The sequence below is a fragment of the Tursiops truncatus genome, chromosome 7 (genome assembly GCF_011762595.2).
Source record: "Tursiops truncatus isolate mTurTru1 chromosome 7, mTurTru1.mat.Y, whole genome shotgun sequence".
NCBI lineage: Eukaryota > Metazoa > Chordata > Mammalia > Artiodactyla > Delphinidae > Tursiops > Tursiops truncatus.
The window spans coordinates 11,314,268-11,334,849 of record NC_047040.1 but is presented as its reverse complement, the minus strand read 5'-3'; the positions used below and the strand labels follow the sequence as shown (position 1 = coordinate 11,334,849).

At 37.2% G+C, this 20,582-nt stretch overlaps 2 protein-coding genes across 15 annotated transcripts in view; both read left to right on the top strand.

The window, feature by feature from the left end:
* COL4A3 (collagen type IV alpha 3 chain) overlaps positions 1 to 6,850 on the top strand; it is a 133,906-nt gene extending 127,056 nt beyond the window's left edge. Inside the window, exons 45-49 of the mRNA XM_073807882.1 lie at positions 1,128 to 1,340; positions 1,973 to 2,150; positions 2,278 to 2,392; positions 3,640 to 3,812; positions 4,429 to 6,850. Of these exons, the coding sequence (XP_073663983.1) occupies positions 1,128 to 1,340; positions 1,973 to 2,150; positions 2,278 to 2,392; positions 3,640 to 3,812; positions 4,429 to 4,513 (764 nt within the window). The 3' untranslated portion in view covers positions 4,514 to 6,850. The remainder of the gene's footprint in view (positions 1 to 1,127; positions 1,341 to 1,972; positions 2,151 to 2,277; positions 2,393 to 3,639; positions 3,813 to 4,428) is intronic.
* Positions 6,851 to 11,576: 4,726 nt separating this feature from the next.
* MFF (mitochondrial fission factor) overlaps positions 11,577 to 20,582 on the top strand; it is a 34,800-nt gene continuing 25,794 nt past the window's right edge. For 10 of the 14 annotated variants that reach the window (XM_019923553.2, XM_019923552.2, XM_073807186.1 and 7 more), the window contains exons 1-5: positions 11,577 to 11,733; positions 16,167 to 16,278; positions 17,046 to 17,222; positions 18,153 to 18,373; positions 19,295 to 19,464. In XM_019923553.2, the coding sequence (XP_019779112.1) occupies positions 17,185 to 17,222; positions 18,153 to 18,373; positions 19,295 to 19,464 (429 nt within the window). In that variant the 5' untranslated portion in view covers positions 11,577 to 11,733; positions 16,167 to 16,278; positions 17,046 to 17,184. Of the gene's footprint in view, positions 11,734 to 15,583; positions 15,647 to 16,166; positions 16,279 to 17,045; positions 17,223 to 18,152; positions 18,374 to 19,294; positions 19,465 to 20,582 lie in introns of all 14 variants that reach the window. The other 4 variants (XM_033859631.2, XM_073807185.1, XM_019923545.2 and 1 more) reach the window with 4 other exon arrangements.

Below are 20,582 nucleotides of genomic sequence, written 5' to 3'. Positions count from 1 at the left end.
CGGGGCAAAATGTTCTTTCGGAAGAAGACAGAAAATCAAGAGTTACTGGAATAAACCATTCTTCCTATCTGTTAACTGGACAAATGTACTTCAAATTTTTAACCTGAGGACACACAGGCCTAATGAAACACCAGTTCTATTTTCAGAAAAGCAGATACTGTGTACTTAGTTGATAATATCTACTTGTAAGAGTAGCACCTAAGTACATAGCTGGAAAAACATTACCTTGATATGAACAGAAGAGCAACTTAGTATCCCTATTTAGGAAAGCTGTCTTTTAACTTTGCCATTCTTGAATACTAACTCAACAACTCATGTGCGTGTCCCAAAAGGGGGCCTCTTTAAGTACTTTAGTCTGAACATAAACTTATATGTGTCAATTTGATATGCCCGGATCAAAACCTACCTTCTGCAAAAGTTTCAAAAGCACCTTTCTAGAAAATACCCAGCTCTCCAAATCTTATTTTTTAGGATTGCTGACTTTGTTAAAGTAAGAGAAAACTCTAAATGTGATTTCGAATTCATTGACATATGCCCAGATCTACTATAATACAACTGTAAAGACTAGAGATTTGTCTTTAAATATGCTAACTAATAATATTAATTGTAATATTAACTGCATAATCACTCATGACTTAGAATTGTCCTGAGTGCTTTAAAACATTATTAATCATTCGACTTTCCTTAAAAATGTGTTTTTCAAAATGGTAAAAAATAAAACTCTTATTAATAATCCCATAAATTGAAAAACTTTACTGACCAAGTCTGGGTTACAGAATGGGGCCAAAGCAAGAGCAAGGCTACAACAACACAAACTGTGCTGAGAATTATTCACAAGTAGACAGAGTTTGTCTTGAGGTCAGGCACCACAGGGCAATACGAAGATGAAAACGTGATCTCAAAAGACTCATCATCAGATATACACAAATATCTATCGTAAGAGGCATTTGTAATAAAATAGTCAACATTTAAGAATATTCTTTGGCCATTTTATAAACCATTATTCTTTAGGACTCCTTTCTGTATTTGAGGCTTAATCAATATATATAAACATTTAAATTCTTATTTTGGAAAGACAAGTTTGAGGTTTCATTTGTGTTGCAACGTGTTTAATGTGTTTTTTAAAGGACCGCCTGGATCCGATGGCCTGCCGGGCTTGAAGGGGAAACCTGGAGACACTGGACCACCTGCAAGGGGGACAACGATGAGGGGCTTTGTCTTCACCCGGCACAGCCAGACCACGGCGATTCCCTCCTGTCCAGAAGGGACAGAACCACTCTATAGTGGGTTTTCTCTTCTCTTTGTACAAGGAAATGAACAAGCCCATGGTCAGGACCTGGGTAATGCCCTCATTCTCATTTCTAGCTACTTTGTTCCACATGCAGACTCTACATTTTTATGGCATGGGGTACTTCCCTCTGAAGTTAAGTATAAACAACCTGAGTATCTCACAGCACTTTTTAAAGAGAGTAAATAGGATGTTGGCCTGTCTAATATTCATTCCAGAATGTTAGCTCTAGAAGGAGCCTGGCTCATGAATGTCAATCTAGCTCATCCTGTGCAACGCAAAGACTTTTCACTAAAATACCTGTCTGCTTTTTAATCTTCAAAGTAACATCTTTTCTAAAGATTTGTCTGGTTATTGGCTAGCATATACATATGAAGAACTGGGAATACTTTGAAGCAGACATTTTTCCAAGCAACCTCTGCTAGTCCTTAAATTCTAGACTGATTAGAAACGGCCACAGGAAGTGTTAAAGGTGGAAGAACGAAGGAGGATTTCTTTCCCTATTGGATCTTTAATTTCTACCAGTATTAAAACTTTTCAATCACACATTTTGTAAATAGCTCTTTTGTGTTGTCCTTCTCCAGTTTTTGCCATAGGTTGTGTTTTAATTAGCCTCTGTCTAGTAATGATAATCAAAATAATTTGAACTTACTGAAGGTGACACCCAGTCTGATGTTTTATTAGGAACTCTTGGGAGCTGCCTGCAGAGATTTACTACGATGCCATTCTTATTCTGCAATATCAATGACGTATGTAATTTCGCATCTCGAAACGATTATTCATACTGGCTGTCAACACCAGCTCTGATGCCAGTGGACATGGCTCCAATTACTGGCCGGGCCCTGGAGCCTTATATTAGCAGGTAAAATCCCAATCCCTTAGTTTCGTGATGGGAGCAGTTGAATCACTTCGTTTGTAATGGAATGTAAGGCAGCACGTCATGGTGCAGAAAGTGGAGATGCTGCCACCTTCTTTGTTCCGTGTTACAGATGCACTGTCTGTGAAGGTCCTGCGATTGCCGTAGCTGTTCACAGCCAAACTACTGATATCCCCTCATGTCCTCCTGGCTGGATTTCTCTCTGGAAAGGATTTTCTTTCATCATGGTAAGGAGAAAAGGAACAGTAAATTCATAGTAAAGATAATCTGTGGAATCTTACATTGGGCTGGATGAGACATGGCCCCAGGAATATTGCTTGACATCAATATGCACAATGTGCTGTGGATATTTGCTTGAAAATCTGCAAATATACTTTTTTTTACTTCAAGTAAGTTGTTCTTTGGTAAATAATGGAGCATTTTAAAAAATAGACTTCTCAGAAAGAGACTACCCACAAATTCTAAGTAAGACATTTAAGTGAAGAGTAGCTACCATATTGGTAATAGAATGCCTTTTTTAAAAAATGTGGCAGCTGTTTTATATATCCTCCAAAAGCCTTCTGAAAACCCTGCAAGGTAGTTTCTATCATCTACAGTTTTACAAGTAAGAATGAAGTAAAGAAATTTCCTCAGGGCCTCACAACTAGTAAGTGGTAAGACTGGGATTTGAATCTGAGCCTGTCTGCTCCAAAATCTTTGTGCCTTATACTGTGACCCGTTGAACTTTGAACAGCCTTTTAAAGGCTGTTTCTTTTAGTTCCCATCTTCATAGGATTTAAAGAAAAATTCCCGAGATGTAAGTACTAAGTGAAGAAATCTAGGGATTAACATTTGTGATTCTGATACCTGCACAAACGTGGCTAGTGGTCATTCATATTCTGTGTAGCATCATTTATGATATACTCTTCCCCCTTCTTTACTCACAGACGTCCATTCATTCAATCATTAATTCAACAAATATTTATTTAACACCTACTATATGCCTTGACCATTCTAGGTACTAAGGATACTGGCAGCGAACCAAAGTTCCTGCTCTCATGGAGCTTATATCCTAGTGATAGACATATAAACAAGAAGACAAAATAACAATAATAGTAATGAGTTCAGGCGGTGAACAGTCCTAGGAAGGAAATAAGGCAAGATAAGGGGAGAGACTGATAGGGATGAAGTCGAGGAAATCTTTTTGGAGGTTATATTTAAGCGGACTCCTGAATGACAAGGAAGAACCAGTCAGACCTGGGGAAAAGAGCATTCCAGGCAAAATAAATAGCTTTTATTTTATTTTTGATGGCTATCCTTCAAGTTGGAAGGTAGCTGGAGTGTTAGTAAATTTGGGTAAAGAAGCACAAGAGGTTTAATTCATCCTTCTGGGTTTTTTTCTTACTGTCTTCTATTACAACAAAGAACATTTTCGAGCATGGAAAATGTGAGCAGTATGCAAAGAATTCTTATTTGGATACTTTTATTATGATAGTTCACAAGTGCAGGTTCAGAGGGCGCTGGGCAGGCACTGGCATCCCCTGGCTCCTGCTTAGAAGAATTCCGAGCCAGTCCATTTATAGAATGTCATGGAAGAGGAACATGCAACTACTATTCAAATTCCTACAGTTTCTGGTTGGCTTCATTAGACCCCAGAAGAATGTTCAGGTAACTATTCACAGTCACGTTTAATGTGATGACTCAATTGCATAACGATTCAAAGCTTGCCTATGTTAGATTTTCATGCCCTGTGTGTTGACGTACTCACATCTAAAACATCTCCCCATGCCAATAAAATCCTGTTTAGCCTGTTGAGCCAATAAAATCCAGTTTACAAGTGGTCTAGAGTCAACAGGTAGCCCTGGTTTGTGCTACTGTACCAATAAAGACCAAAAAAAAGTGATTTTTGTCATCACTAAATGTATTTAATATTTATATATGAATTTATAGACTACTGAATGAAACTGTCAATACTAAATGATCTGCTAATCTTAATTTACTGTATTGGAAGACTTGTGAGTAATACAGAGTATTGAAAGGATAGGAGTAGTTTTTATTTCAGAAAAAATGATCCATAAGTTTGCACCTGCAAGTTGCTACTAAATACAACTAAAATACTGACATAGATACCTTTTCAGAAATATACCTCCCTATAATAAAGTTTAGATGAGCTACAATATTCATTAATAAAACTCGAACCCAGGAAGTATTTCCCTTTTATCTATAAATTGATGAAACTTTTTGTGGGTTTTTTTTTTTAGTTTTGTTTTGTTTTTTATTTCAGAAAACCTATTCCGTCAACTGTGAAAGCTGGGGAGTTAGAAAAGATAATAAGTCGCTGTCAGGTGTGCATGAAGAGGAGACATTGAAGAAATAAAGAAAAAATAGAACTGTGACTTTTCATCCTAAATAACCAAGTAATGATAAAGAACATGCAGTTATTTAAGTATTTTTCTCTAACCGAACAGTATCGCCCTATGATGGCTTAGTACAAAGTTGCTATTTGTTTCCCCACACAACAAAGCATTCTTTTAAGTTAGTTCTGTGATACTGCTCTCTAAATCTGTACTGTGTCAAAGTTCCCTAACTCAAGGCAGTAGACTTTTCACAAAATATCACTGAAATTGTATTCCATTTGTATCCAATGCACTAAGTAAATGGTGACTGTATAAAGTTTGATGCTACAAGTTAAGAGCTATTTGGTCTACTGGATTCCCAGGATTTGCCCCCCTTCTATTCCAGTCTTTGAGACTCAGGGAGGCTAAATCTGTTTTAGATTGCCCAACCACCCGCTTCCTAAAGCTTTAGACCCAGGGTAGGGAAGGGGATGGAGACAAGTGGAATACTAGAGCATCATGAATAAACTGGACTTTCAAACCTGGTGAGTAACCTAAGGCCTAAGGGAACCAGAATTGAACTGAGGTTTATGGATTTTTCTAGTGCTTTTTCAAACATACCCAAGACTATGGCCAAAAGGGGGTTGCTCTGAGTGGAATCATAATAGCCTGGGAAATACTGTCTGGTTTTGGTTTACATTTTTTAAAAGATATTTTTGTTTGTCCATTGAATTCATTTCACTGCAGCAATATAGCTTGCTTATATTCAAATAGATACAATTTTTACCCTAGTGAATTAATTACATCCACACAAATAACAAGGACACTACTTCCTAAATGTGCACTTTATCCCCATCCCTATAAATCTTGGTGCATACCTTATAAAATAGTAGTTCAGCAATCCATGGAAGAAAAGTCATTTGTTAGCTGATCAGGCTCAGAATATTTTTCCTTTGCTCTAAATATTCCATTTAAACTGGGTGTTCAGAGATTTATTCCCTTGTTAACTGTCTAATTCTTCCTTTGTAAAAACATGTTTTTGATATTCTTACAAACCATTGAAAGAGTCCATTGTGTAAAAATCTTGATGTACGAATTGTATAGTTTGGCAGTTGTATGTCAACTATGCTTCCTGATCCACCTAGGTGGAGTTGGTGGTGCTGATATTTAAATTCAGGTTATTGCTTCAGCCTCAGTTGCTCTGTAAGTGAAGATGTGACCCCAGAGGACAGCACAGACTGTGACCTTGGTTGGCATCCTTCACTGCTCATGTGACTACTGTCAAGCCATTTTTACATTTAAACTGAGAAGTGCATTTTACTTATTTACTTAGACTCATTTTTTTTTCAGACTCATCTGATACTAAGACTTCTTTTGCTCTAAAAATATCCTACTCTCTTAATTGTACTATCACGGCATAGGGCTAGCTGATCTCCACAAACCCTGTGTAGGTCAGCAATTCTCAAAATGTCGTCTCTAGACCAGCAGCATCAGCAGTATCTGGGTACTGGCCGTAAGTGCAAATTCGAGGGCTCATCCTAGACCTTTAGAATCAGAAACGCTGGGGGTAAGGCCCAGAAATCTGTGTTTTAACAAACCCTCCAGGTGATTTCTGATTGGGAAGAACTGCTCTAGGCAAACACTCAAGAAACAATTCTACAGACAGTTACCAGGTACAGCTGGCTTTGGTTCACTGCCAGTATCATTGCTCCATCCATGCCTCTCTTTAAAGTCCAAAATCACAAATGACCTTAAGGTCATCTAATTTTACTAATAAGTAAATGCTCTATACTGGTGCTAATGCCAAATGACTGGCCTCTGCTTGTCCCCAAGCCTCCATCTTTTCTTGCCCTCTTATCAGTGTTTAACTTCTGAGGAAGACAAGTGATGCTAAAACCTTAAATTCCAATGAAGCCATATTAACAGTTGCTCAGTCCCACTTCTAAGACTGAGCATTAAAAGATAGTTCATGTGCATTCCTTTCCAGATACCTATCAGTAGTTTATAAGGTTAGGAAGATTTAACTTTGTAGATAAATGTAAATAACTTGTTTCTTTTAAATTTCGGGCTTCAACTTTGGAATTTCACAGTGTGCTGAAATAGTGGATTTCTCAAAGGTCTTTTTACAAGATAAACATTATTAAGTAACTTATTTATAAAAGTATTACAATAATTCTAAATTTGAATTTTATTGCTAATTTAACTTACAAAGATTTTTCTATGCATCCAATGTAACTTACTGCTACTAAACTTAATTTAATATTTACTCTATAACCAAATGAAATATATTTAAAATATATTGAATATTTTATATTATATCTTGACAAAATTACAATGTTGTAATGTACTAATATTTCTGTAATTACAACTTAAGTATTATTTTATTGTATTGTCTAAGAATAAAATTGAAAAAATTATATCTGGTCTTATTTTTTTCAAAATATAAACAAATTTTTTTGGATTGTAAAAGCAGTATATGTTCACTGTAAAAACAACAGCAATTATGAAGAAGAATATAAAAATTGCCATGATCTAACCCTCAGCCCCACCCAACTTTTTTCTTGTAAATATATTTTTAAACAAAAATGGAATAAAAAGCATGCTGTCTTGAAACTAAAATTTTTAATCAAACTTAATACACTGTGGACATATTTTCACATCAATAGATAAGAACTAATCATTATTTACATGGATTTCCTACATAAATCAATGAATTGATGGACATTTATTTTAGTTTTATTATGGACATATTATACACATTTTATCTTACATTTGTCCAATTATTTACTCAGGATAAATCTCTAGGAGGAAAACTGAAGAATCAAAGGACTTGCAATCTTAGGCCTTTGAGAGAGAGAGAGAGAGAGAGAGAGATACATATATATATATATATATATATATATATATGTATATACACGTATATATATATACATATATATATACACGTATATATACATATACATATATATATATATATGTTCTCCAGGAACATTGCTAGAATTTCCAGTTGCATCAATACAATGTAATGAAAACACCCATCTCCTTATGATTTTATCAATACTGGATATTCTTTTGTAATTTTGCCTGTCTCATTTTAATTTACATTTTGCTCATTACCAGTGAGGCTGAATATTTATCACTTTAAATTAGTATCTGGGTTTTTTAATTTAGTATATTTAATTAGTGCGTGGTTTTGTTTTGTTTTTTTACTGTGAAAGGCCTAATATCTTTATCATTTCCTATTGAGATATTTAAGGAGTTTTTACAAGTCAATAGGAAAACATACAGATTACAGAAGTTATGGGTCATATATTTTGATAAATGTTCCCCATTTATAATGCAAATACTCCTTATTCAAGGAAAAATAGTCATAAAATTTCAAAGGTAGAGAATTGGTAAAGATGAATGCCTTTAATACACAAAATCTTAACTCTCATAGGTAAGAAATTTTGGGGCCGTGTTAAATGACAATAAAGGTACAATCAAAGGAAAAAACAGAATGAATGAATAGTGATGCTGGGTAATAATTCTAAGAAAGCCAAGAAAATTGTTGCTCAAATAAATATTTAGAAACACTCTCATAATTGGGACAAAAAAGTCTAATTTGAAAACATTTTGAGTCAAAAAATATACTCATCTATTTTAATGAACTTATTTTTACTGCTGACAAGTAGAACAATGAGTGCTGTATTTGAGTTCATTCTCTCTACTTACAAGCCTGTTTAAAAAGAAGAATCTTGATCAGTCTCTAAGGGATTCTTTGCAACTTACTGACAGGGCACTTGCAGAGCACTAAGAGTGCCTAATTCACCTCACCCTAATCCCTTCTCTGCTTACTGGAAACTAAGAGACAACCAAACACAGGAGGAAACGTAACTGATTTTGAATAACCGGGCTCAACTTAAACATTCAGATAAATATGACCCTCTCTAGGTTTTTGGAGGCCCTATGGTGTTTCTAAAAATGCTAACACTGCTCAAAACCTGTTTAGAACTATTGCTTCGGAATTATCTTTAATTCCAATTTATCAGTCAAACAGGGAAATAGATCTCATTACTTTAAACCCAAGACCTACAACATGCTCAATATGGCTGCTCCATAAAGATAGAGAGATGAGTGAGGTAAAGACCTTGGTCTCAAACATGGAACTTACCATCTGGTAAGGGAAAATAAGGCAAATACATAGATAATTATAATACTGAACAGAATATGACAAGTACTGTAAGAGTCAACAAACAGTGGTTCAAAAGTTGGAGCCCTCAGGAAATCATAAGAGAGAGGACATTTTAGGTGGTCCTTTAAGGGCAGTTAGGATTTCAAGAAACAGAAGGTGATCAGAGGCAGGATGGCATTCTAGGTGGCAGAAATAGCATAGATAAAAGTAAGTACTTAGGAAAGCATGAAGCAATCTCACAGAACAATTAATGGTCAAGAATACATGGAATATATACATATATATCATATACACACACACAAGGAGTGGTAAATAAAGTGGCATAGCAGGAGGTGAGGGCCATATTAGGGTTTAGAACACCAAAGTGAACTTGCACATCATTGGTTGGCATTAGAGACCCACTGAAGATTTTGAGCCAAAGAGTAGAATGATCATACAAATGGTAACATGGAAGATCCAATATTTCATATACTACCCTTCCAGTTTCAAGTGTTTTTAAAAATTACTGTACTGCTGTACGGACATTTGAATTTGTGGAGAACTATAAGTCATCAATTTATTTTTGTATTTGGGGCTTCAAATTTGGGATGTCTTTGTCACAAATTGTAAAAATAGTTTCTTTGTGGATCCAATATCCAGGAATAATTAGAGAAAGAAAAATATTGGAAATGGGGAGGCCAGTTAAAAGGGTAACAGTCCAGATGATTGGTCATGGTCTCGTAGCGGGAAGAGAAATGACAGAGAAAGCGGACAGTTAGCCCCGAGGTGGGAGAATATAAAGGATGGGGGACAGTGAAAGGTGATTTCAGAATCTTGAATCTTGGTGACTGTAAAAAATATCTTGCCATCAACTGAACAAGGAAATTCAGAAGTTATCTGGATTAGGAAGAGGGAGAAAATTTGAGTTGGAAACCCTGTTGGGATCAAAGCTCCAATGGGACACTTACGAAGAAATGGCTAGAACTACTGTAACAGGATGAGACAAAATGGTCTGTTAATTTTATTTAGATTTAAATACCACCTTTTCCCACAAAAGATTTGAGGCAACTGTGGGTGAAAAGACAGTCAATGATGGATTGAATCATAAACAGGAATGCCCACATTAATGACAGAAGAGACAGAAGACCCAGCATGAAGCTTTATTACAAAAAACAAGGGAGCAGGGCTTCCCTGGTGGCACAGTGCTTAAGAATCTGCCTGCCAATGCAGGGGATATGGGTTCCAGCCCTGGTCCGGGAAGATCCCACATACCGTGGAGCATCTAAGCCTGTGTGCCACAACTACTGAGCCTGCGCTCTAGAGCCCGCGAGCCACAACTACTGAAGTCCGAGCACCACAGCTACTGAAGCCCACACGCTACAACTACTGAAGCCCATGCACCTAGAGCCCGTGATCCACAACAAGAGAAGCCACTGCAATGAGAAGCCCGTGCACCGCAACGAAGAGTAGCCCCTGCTCGCCAAAACTAGAGAAAGCCCGCGCACAGCAATGAAGACCCAACGCAGCCAAAAATAATACGTAAATTAAATAACTAAATTTACTTTAAAAAAAAAAAGGGAGCAGAGTTTCCAGGTAAGGGAGAGAAAGAGTCTTTTTTTTTTCTTTTAGAATTTACTACCAGTTAGGTGTAACTGGTAGGTGCTTTCATGTATTGATACTACAATCTTGTCTAATTTAATTTAACAGAATCAACTGATGCAGGAAGATTATGGATTATCAAGATTAAGGGAGAAGACTTTGGATTTGGTAATTGGATCACAATCCTCATTTGAAAGTGAATTCGATTTTCCTGGAGGGTAAGGGACAGGAGTAAAAACCAAACTGCAAGTAATTAAGATATAGAAAGATATTAATACTAGTGGAGCAGGAAGACCCTCACTTCTAAAGATTTTGGTCATAGTGGGCTTATTCAGCTTGGTCTCTAAATTCCCCCCGAAAGTTTGGCTTGTAATGTCTGATCACTCCTAAAATCAATCTATTCTTTTTTTTTTTTTTTTTTTTTTTTTTTGCGATACGCAGGCCTCTCACCGTTGTGGCCTCTCCCGTTGCGGAGCACAGGCTCTGGACGCGCAGGCTCAGCGGCCATGGCTCACGGGCCCAGCCGCTCCGCGGCATGTGGGATCCTCCCGGACAGGGGCATGAGCCCGTGTCCCCTGCATTGGCAGGATGACTCTCAACCACTGCGCCACCAGGGAAGCCCATCAATCTATTCTTAAAGGATGATTTGTCACTATTAAGAAGGGGCCCCAAAACGAAATTCTCAGAGGACTTTCTAAATGGTTTTAAAGAATGGTAACATCTCTGGAGTATCTTTAGACTCTAGCGAAGTACCTACTCATGTGTATGTCTTTGGCTGTTTGTTAACGTCGAGGCACACAAAGTATTCTGTGAATTGGCTTCAGTCCCTCCCAACGTTGATGAGCATGGCACTGACTTTCCCCCGGAAAGTTAGTGGTTAAGTGGTTAGATGTAGACAATTCTTGGAAGCTAAACAAGGCTGCTAACTACTGTGAACCCTAACTTCTCCTTTTCGGTGATTCTCATCTTTAAGGATCAGTGGATCCAGTCAGGGCAGGGGTCACTGTTTAAGGAAGACATAGAGGGCTTGAAAAGTCGTCAAAATTGTACTATAGTGTTTAAGAATCACTTGCAGAACTGGCGAAATATGCAGATTCTTAGGCCTCACACCAGTCCTGATTTTGATGCAGACAGTCCTGAAAACTAGTTATTTAACTAGCTATTGAAGGTTTACCTTGTAAACAGGAGAAGCGGTTGGCACACCTTGCCCATAACAAAGATGTCGCCTCATCGGCGTCGTACTGCCCCCGCTCCTATGCGTGGGCCGTACGTCCGCCCTTCCCTGAGTCACATGACCACAAACCTGCCTCAACTACGGCTCCTGGGAGGGGCCAGTCCCGGAAGTTCTCGCGTCTTTTCCCGCCCGCTGCGGGCCTCTCTGGCCGGTGATTTGCCCGGGCGCCTCCGTGCGCTCGGCCAACGGTCTCTGACAGCGCCCACCCGAGCGCCCCGGGAGCCGGCGGGCGGCGGTCCTCGCCAGGGACCTTCAGCGGGCCCAGGGGTGAGTACTGACGTCTTCCCGACCCAGGAGCCGCGGCCCGAGCCGGCTGCCGGGCCTAGCGCCGCGGCTCTGACCCTCCGTTGATGGAGGGACCCGCTGCGGCCCCGGCCCGTTAGTAGCGTAGTCTTGGCCGGAGGCCCGACCCCAGAGCCTCTTGTCCTCAACCCTGGGCTTTCCTCCTCCTTAGGGCGTCCTGAGAGCTTCAAGCGCGGTTTGGCTGGTAGTCTTCTCTCATCCTTCTCAGCCAAGGTCCTGGTACCTTTTAGTATGACCTTGAACCCGATGCCTGCCGTCTTTAAAAGTAGTTTTTGGTTTGTTTTGTCTTTACTTTGTGGAAAAGAACGTGTTCGAAAAGAAAGGCCTTGTTGGAAGCCCAGGTACCTCGGGGAGGTCCCTGGTCGGGCCGCTGTGTAAGCATCCTTGCTCGCAGGTGTGGATGCCCGGAGATGCTCCTAGATTTCATTCCAGGAGCTGGGAAATGGGGAAAGCTCGGATTCCCGTTCCGACAAGCCTCTGACCTTCGTCTGCAGGTGCAGTTCCGCTTATATGGTATTTAGAAGAAAACCCTCGGGTGCGGCCTACAACTTTAGAGCAGGGGGCATTCTCGAGGGAGGAGAATGCTTTCAAAAGTGGTGGCGTCTTTTAGTTGCAAAAGATAAAAGCTTTAGGGCCCTTGTTCCCAAATATAGAACCAGTTGTTTACAGGCCTCTCACCCCACTGAGACTTTAACTGAAGGATTTTAAATGTTTTCTCACCCTAAATGAAAAACATTTGTTTCCGTGTCTGATATCCCAAAGGAAAAACCCTGAGGAGGATAGATTCAGAAACAATTAGAGCGATTTAGTTGTACCTAGTAGTCTCTTCCCCTGTAATTAAATTGTGGGTGGGACCTGCTATCTATTTGGTTTCAAGCACTCGTGAGTTGGTTTTGCTGGATTTTTCCAAAAGGAAATTGTGTTTTCTATCCCTTCCTGTCTGATAGGGCTGCCTTATTTTATGATTACAAAGTTTAGCTGTTACTGTCCTCCCTTCTTGTGTTGAAACTTGTTTTCTGTGGATCGATAACCTTATTTTAAAATTCGTTAATTTGTATTTTTCCAAGTTTTCAGTGATTTTTCTTTAAAAATTAAAATTAATCCTGGGTACTACACTGTGATTTTCTCATACACCCATTCTTTAAGTATAGTTGCTTGAAAAGAGAACTGAAACAGGGTGACTGTATAAAAGCCTTGAACTAGGTCCACATAATAAGCGACAAACAACCCAACATTTTTTTTGGTAATTGGAGAATTATATAAATCTTTGCAACCACAGTCAGTTTGACCCAGGTTGTTTCTGTGACTTCCTGGGCTACCTCTTTGCATCCCAGTGTTCTGATATAGAAAATAAGAAAGTCAGGCTTGAATCATTGTGTCCCCAAATTGGGACATTTTCCACAAGTGGGATGTGACTTGACTTTAGGTGGTTTGCAGATGAGGGTTTTTTGTAAGAGTTATGTTTTTGTTACCTGTCTTTATATATGTACATTAAGTCCATGGTTTAAAAAAGTAATGTAAGGGTATTCCCTAGTGGTCCAGTGGTTAGGACTCAGCACTTTCAAAGCCAGGGTCCCAGGTTCAATCCCTGTGTGGGGAATTAAGATCCCTCAAGCTGCATGGCCAAAAAATAAATAAATAAAATAAAATAGTAATGTAAAATTTCCTTTTAAAATACACTTAAGGTTTTTAAAAATTGAGTTAAAGAAAAGATTAAGTATAGCTGAGCGTAAACGTACTGTGTGAGTATGGGAAAAAAAAGCATGAAGTTGGTAAGTTACTGATGGTTGGAAACCACCGGGCTTAGAAAGTAGAGATATAAGATCATCTATGATTCTGAGACAGACTTTTGTCTCCTTAGTTATATCACAGAGACTCATGTACTTGTTGCCTAGTAGATTGTAAGTGACAAAATTGGAGTTAATATCTTAACTCCAAATGAGAAATTTATTTTCTTTATTGCCAAAAGATATTAACAAAAATGTCACAGTCTAATGAGGGAGAAAAAAATTAGATTTTGATCTATTTTACTTAAGCAGAAAAGCCAGTAATTGGAACAGTACAATGTTAAATCTTAGTAGAAAAGTTCCATCTACTTTGTCAGTAGCTCAGATTGGCTACAGGAGAATTTGACTTTTTCCAGAAGTTGTCTTTTCATTGTCCACCTTTATGATCTAAGTCTGGGGTACTTTGCAAACTCAGAGAGTCTTGTAAGAGAAGATGTTGCTGTAAAATGAAATGTTGAGACCCGTGGGATATACTAGTGGAAAGTTAATAAGAAGGCTGAAATGTAGTAAATGGAATGTGGAGAATAGCACATTTCAGGGAGATAACGTTTTTCTAGCAATTGTGTCCCTTGTTTATTATTATAAAGTTTCAGTTTATGATGTCCCGAGGCTATACTCCTTTTGAGGTATCTCTTTTCAGTGTTAGTTTTAACTGTAAGCTTTTACTGTGCTTCAGATATATAGGCACAATTATAAGAAGAGTATCTCATTTAGAATGATGCACAGAAATTGATTAGAGATTGCCTATGGGGACCTAGGTGGTTATAGGATAGGATCTGGTGGGACACTTTATTTTCTTTGTGCATTCTTTTTTTTTTCTTTTCTTTCTTTCTTTTTTTTTTAACATCTTTATTGGCGTATAATTGCTTTACAATGTTGTGTTAGTTTCTGCTGTATAAGAAAGTGAATCAGCTATACGTATACATATATCCCCATGTCCCCTCCCTCTTGTGTCCCCCTGCCACCCTCCCTATCCCACCCCTCTAGGTGGTCACAAAGCACGGAGCTGATCTCCCTGTGCTATGCGGCTGCTTCCCACTAGCTATCTATTTTACATTTGGTAGTGTATATATATGTCAGTGCTGCTCTCTCACTTCGTCCCAGCTTACCCTTCCCCCTCCCCGTGCCCTCAAGTCCATTCTCTACGTCTGCATCTTTATTCCTGTCCTGGCCCTAGATTCTTTAGAACCATTTTTTTTTTTAGATTCCATATACGTGTGTTAGCATATGGTATTTGTTTTTCTCTTTCTGACTTACTTCACTCTGTATGACAGACTCTAGGTCCATCCACCTCACTACGAATAACTCAACTTCATTTCTTTTTATGGCTGAGTTATATTCCATTGTATGTATGTACCACATCTTCTTTATCCATTCATCTGTCGATGGACACTTAGGTTGCTTCCATGTCCTGGCTATTGTAAATAGTGCTGCAATGAAAATTGTGGTACATGACTCTTTTTGAATTATGGTTTTCTCAGGGTATATGCCCAGTAGTGGGATTGCTGGGTCGTATGGTAGTTCTATTTGTAGTTTTTTAAGGAACCTCCATACTGTTCTCCATAGTGGCTGTATCAGTTTACATTCCCACCAACAGTGCAAGAGGGTTCCCTTTTCTCCACACCCTCTCCAGCATTTATTGTTTGTAGATTTTTTGATGGTGGCCATTCTGACTGGTGTGAGGTAATACCTCATTGTAGTTTTGATTTGCATTTCTCTAATGATTAGTGATGTTGAGCATCCTTTCATGTGTTTGTTGGCAATCTGTATATCTTCTTTGGAGAAATGTCTATTTAGGTCTTCTGCCCATTTTTGGATTGGGTTGTTTGTTTTTTTGATAGTGAGCTGCATGAGCTGCTTGTAACTTTTGGAGATTAATCCTTTGTCAGTTGCTTCATTTGCAAATATTTTCTCCCACTCTGAGGGTTGTCTTTTCATCTAGTTTATGGTTTCCTTTGCTGTGCAAAAGCTTTGAAGTTTCATTAGGTCCCATTTGTTTATTTTTGGTTTTATTTCCATTTCTCTAGGAGGTGAGTCAAAAAGGATCTTGCTGTGATTTATGTCATAGAGTGTTCTGCCTATGTTTTCCTGTAAGTTTTATAGTTTCTGGCCCTACATCTCTGTGTGTTCTTGTGTACTTTGTACCATGTGCGTGTGTTACTGGTTCAAATTAAATACCAAATTAAAGTTGGGAATGAAATGAAACAAATATGAAATTAAATACTGAATGAAAATAGCTGGATGAAAATTTAGCCAATGCATTTGCTCCTCCTTAATTTGTGTGTATATATATACACTTATTTATACACATAAGTATTAAGATTCTTTTAAACATAAGTATTTTTCACCAGGTATGTTTTCCTTTGTTTCAAATCAGAAACAATGATTGTCTTTTATCTTGCATTAACTAATGAATGGCTGTAGGGTTCTGTCTCTAGGCCTAAAATTGGTGGTAAGCTTGTTCATTTTTTCTTTATTTATTTTACTGGTTTTTTTAAGGTAAGGTTGTACATCTTTGGTGACTTTCATTATTTGGAGTATTTCCAGCAATGAATCCCTAATGGTAGTATCATCTAGTTTTTCAGTTAGCTCCTGTTTTTTCTCCCCCAGGGACAAAAGCGGCTCTAAATCCAGCACATGCATATTGAAGCAAGTTAAAGGATTTAATATGAAGCACAGAAACAGATAATGCCAAAAAGCAAGCAGTAGTTGGTACACTTTTGTGAGTAAAAATTTTCTTTTGGCTCTGTTTTCTTAGTCTTTAAACCATTTGTATGCAAATCCTGAAAATTCACACATTTTGGTAAAGAATGAAGGGTGCAAGTTAGCAGTCATAAGTAACCATTTGTCAGGGCTTAGCCCCTTAGCAACCTCTAAGAACCCTCCAAAGCATGTCAGTAAGGTGGAGTTTAAAATGTGTGATATATCTCTGACATGGAGTTTAAGAAATGTCCCAGCTATGGCTTACATTTATACTGTCTTTAATTTTTTATTGACCTGGATTTATATATAATACCTTCTACTGAAAATGTAGTGTAATTTGGCTTTCAAAGTTATTTCCTTTTAAAGAAACCATTACTTACACATCAAATATTAGGTTACTTCAAATACATTTTTCTGCCCTTTACATTATTTTCATAATTTTTTCATTTGTACTTAGGCTGAAAAAGAAAAGGATCTTTTCCCCCTTTAGAATATAATAATTAGAGGAGTTTTATGGCAAAATGTTTTCTTTTAATCTGACTTCACATTTGTATATACATTTGATTAGCTTTTCTTTATCCCGTTTGCAAAATCATAATACAGTGACTATGCTTAAAACAGTCTTTATATTTTTTTGAGGTATAGAATAACTCTTTTTAGGAGAGATTTGGAAATTGATTTTGGTCGAAATCCAAAAATAATTTTAAGTAGATATTTACTTTTATTGATAGTTTTCTTATGAAATGAATTGTTGAAATACTGATTTTTATTCTTTCTTTTTTACAGCTGGAAAAGCAGTTTCCGTGTTGTTATGTACACCTCCAAAAAAATTCAGATCTTTAGGGGAATTGTTGTGTAAATAAACTGAACTACAGGGAGGCAGTACTTTAATAGCTATTATAAACGTGTATTTACTGTATTAAAAATGAGTAAACGAACAAGCAATGACACATCACTAGGAAGGTCAGTGACATTTTATTCAGTTGAGCTGATGACATTATAGGTTTGAGACATAGTTGCTTTAAAGCTGATTGCCCATAGGCTAATCCTGTTCCTTTACACTTCTGTCAGCATTTTGTATCTTGGGGCAACTTCCTTTCTGCTGCATTTCCCTGGAGCATGGATCCTTCTCTGATTTAGGTTTCTCAATGCATTTGTCCTGTCTTTCTGTTTGAAGGCATGTCATGTTTTTTAAAAATATACATGTAAATATGATACTGAGTACAAATTAATAGTGTGAAACTTTCACACTATAGTTCCTCAAAATGAATGCAAACATTAAGGATTTATTAGTGTATATTCTATATTTGGTATTCATTTCATCTCAGTCATCAGATATACATTCAATAAGAGAAGTTTTCATTTTTATTTTGTGAAATTCAGGGGGTTGCTTCTTTTTTAGTAAATTTAGAATTAACATTATTTACCATATGAATCTGATATTCGTCATTAAAAGGTTTTATTTTTTCCATGCATGACCGGAATTTCTAATTTCATTTTTATAAAGTTCTAGCAGCTTCCCTTCATATAATTCATTAGGAAATTTCTATTTAAGTTTTATTTTAGGCATTTTTTGAGTTATGTAAGCAGCATGCATATCTCTTTATGCAGGGAGGAAGAGAGTGTATGTGTGTGCACATTCGTCTTGTGGTTATACAATAATTTAAAAAATTTGTTCCTAAGCAATATCCTCAAGGTGCAGTTTCAACTAAGTGAGAAGGTATTATGTTGAGGAGAACATTTTCTTTGATCTTTTATTTTTCCTTTGGATGTATTCAGTACTCACAAATGAGAAGTCTCCTTTGCTCTTTCTAAAAGATATCCTAACTTCACTACATAGAAAAGACTGACATTTTAACACTCAGTCACCCTGTCTAAATTTTTTGCCCGCAGAGTGAGTGGGGCAGCATTTCCTTCTCCCAGTGCTGCTGAGATGGCGGAAATTAGTCGAATTCAATATGAAATGGAATACACCGAAGGTATTAGTCAGCGAATGAGGGTCCCGGAAAAATTAAAGGTAGCACCACCAAATGCTGACCTGGAACAAGGATTCCAAGAAGGAGTTTCAAATGCTAGTGTGATTATGCAGGTTCCAGAGAGAATTGTTGTAGCAGGTATTTTATATTTGTTTATAAAGTTGCCTGATAAATGTATTTTATATATTTTTATGAAAACTTTTGGGATTTTTCAAAATGTTACTTAGAAAAGGGGTTGGGAAATGCAACTTTACATTTTCTTCAAAAAGTTTATAAATTACAATAGTCTGAAATTTCAACTAGTATTTTTTAATAATTCAACTAATTATTGAGATATAATTTACATACATAAAATGGTCTAATTTTAAAGTGTACAGCCTGATGAGTTTTGACAAATGTATACTCCTATGTAACCTCCACCACAGTCCAGATATAGAACATATTCATTACCCGCCAAAAAGGTTTCTCATTCAGTTCCTACCCCTCAATTCCAGGCAACCATAATCTCCTTTTTATAACCAGAGATCACATTTGTCTTTCCCAGAGTTTCATATGAATGGACTGATACACTATATACTCTTGGGTCTGGCTTCTTTTGCTTAATGTAATGTTTTTGAGATTCTTCCATATTGTTGCTGTATCAGTTGTTCATACCATTTTATTTCTAATATTCCAGTGTGTGGATAAACCACAATTTGTTTATACATTCACCTGTTGGTGGACATTTGGGTTGTTTCCTTTTTGGTGCTATTAGGAATAAAGCTGCTATGAAGACATGTGTTTTCATATCTCTTAGGAGTGGAATTGCTAGATCATATTATAAGTTATGACGTTTAACTTTATGAAAAGTTGTCAAGCTATTTTTGAAATTGGTTGTACCCTGTTATATTCCCATCAGTGACATATGAGAGTTTCATTTGCACTCAACAACACTTTGTATTGTTAGTCTTTTTAATTTTAGCTATTGCTAGTGGGTGTGTAATGGCAAATACATTTTAATAAAACCTATGTCTTTTAAAAATCTCCCTCTTTTCCTTTTTTTTTCCCCCCTACGCTTAGGAAATAATGAAGACATTCCATTTTCAAGGCCAGCAGATCTTGACCTTATACAGTCAACTCCCTTCAAACCTCTGGCACTAAAAACACCACCTCGTGTACTTACGCTAAGTGAGAGACCACTAGATTTTCTGGATTTAGAAAAACCTCCTCCAACCCCTCAAAGTGAAGAAGTAAGTGCTAGAGTTTTAACATCATCTGAATTTGAAGTAATAGAGACAGAAGCAAAAGTTAAAGAGGAGTTAAGAGGCTATAAATCATATCATTGGTAATATGTAATGGAATCCTTTTGCATGGAACATTGATTACTATAAATTCTGGCTTATGAATACCCCAAATGAGATACTATGCTGTTGGGTTTTTTTTAATTTAAATATTATATTTCAGGAAAATGACAATTTTGTGGAAATCATTAACATTCATGTGGTCTTGAAGGATGAGCTTTTATGGCTGGGAGTTACACTTTAAGCAATACAGAAAAATTTGGGAAGTTTAGCATGGGAAAAAATTAATGCATCACTTTGTTATAAAAGCAGTCTGGCAAATGGCAGAGAAAGCTCTTTTTTCCCCTTGATACTACCTATTCTCCCTGCTTGCTGGAAAGTTTCTACTGAGTTAGTTACCGTGTTGTGTAGTGTTAATGGCCTTGTTGACCTAAATATGATAGTATATGGACTAATAAGGTATTAGTTGCAAAGTTCAAATCTTGCCTTTGCTGTTGATTCAGGGCCAATCTTGTAAGACTCCTTTTCTGTGGTTTCTGTAGTTGCAACTTTTTCATTATAACTTCTAAATTCCTGTGTTGTCATGATGCTAGTATAAAACAGTGTGCAAAGATGTGTTTTTATTGATAATGGAACTGCCCTTGTCTTTCATTTTTCATATAATCCTTTCCTAAGAGGGTAAATCACCCATATAACCTACGGGAGTGCAGTTTCCTAGTACTAGGTATGACCTTTTCTTAGGTTGGAAGTTTGAGCTGAGGTGACTCAGATAATACACTCCTAGGTGCCAGTTTAGACATTCTAGGTATTTACTCGGTGAAGAGTACTAAATTTGAATGTTCACACGATGAAGAGGCACTAAGGTACCTGCAGAATTGTACTGATATTTATTTAACAGACATTTTTTGAGCTTTTGTGTAAGACACTGTGCAGTGAGACATGGTTCCTTTGTAGTGGTCTGTGAATAATATTGTCTTGGAATGAGGATTCTGCCAGGAGAGAAACCCTCCCTTTGATATTCTTCAGGTTTTGTCTGTCTTCTGATCTTTATGTTCCCACCATTTTAG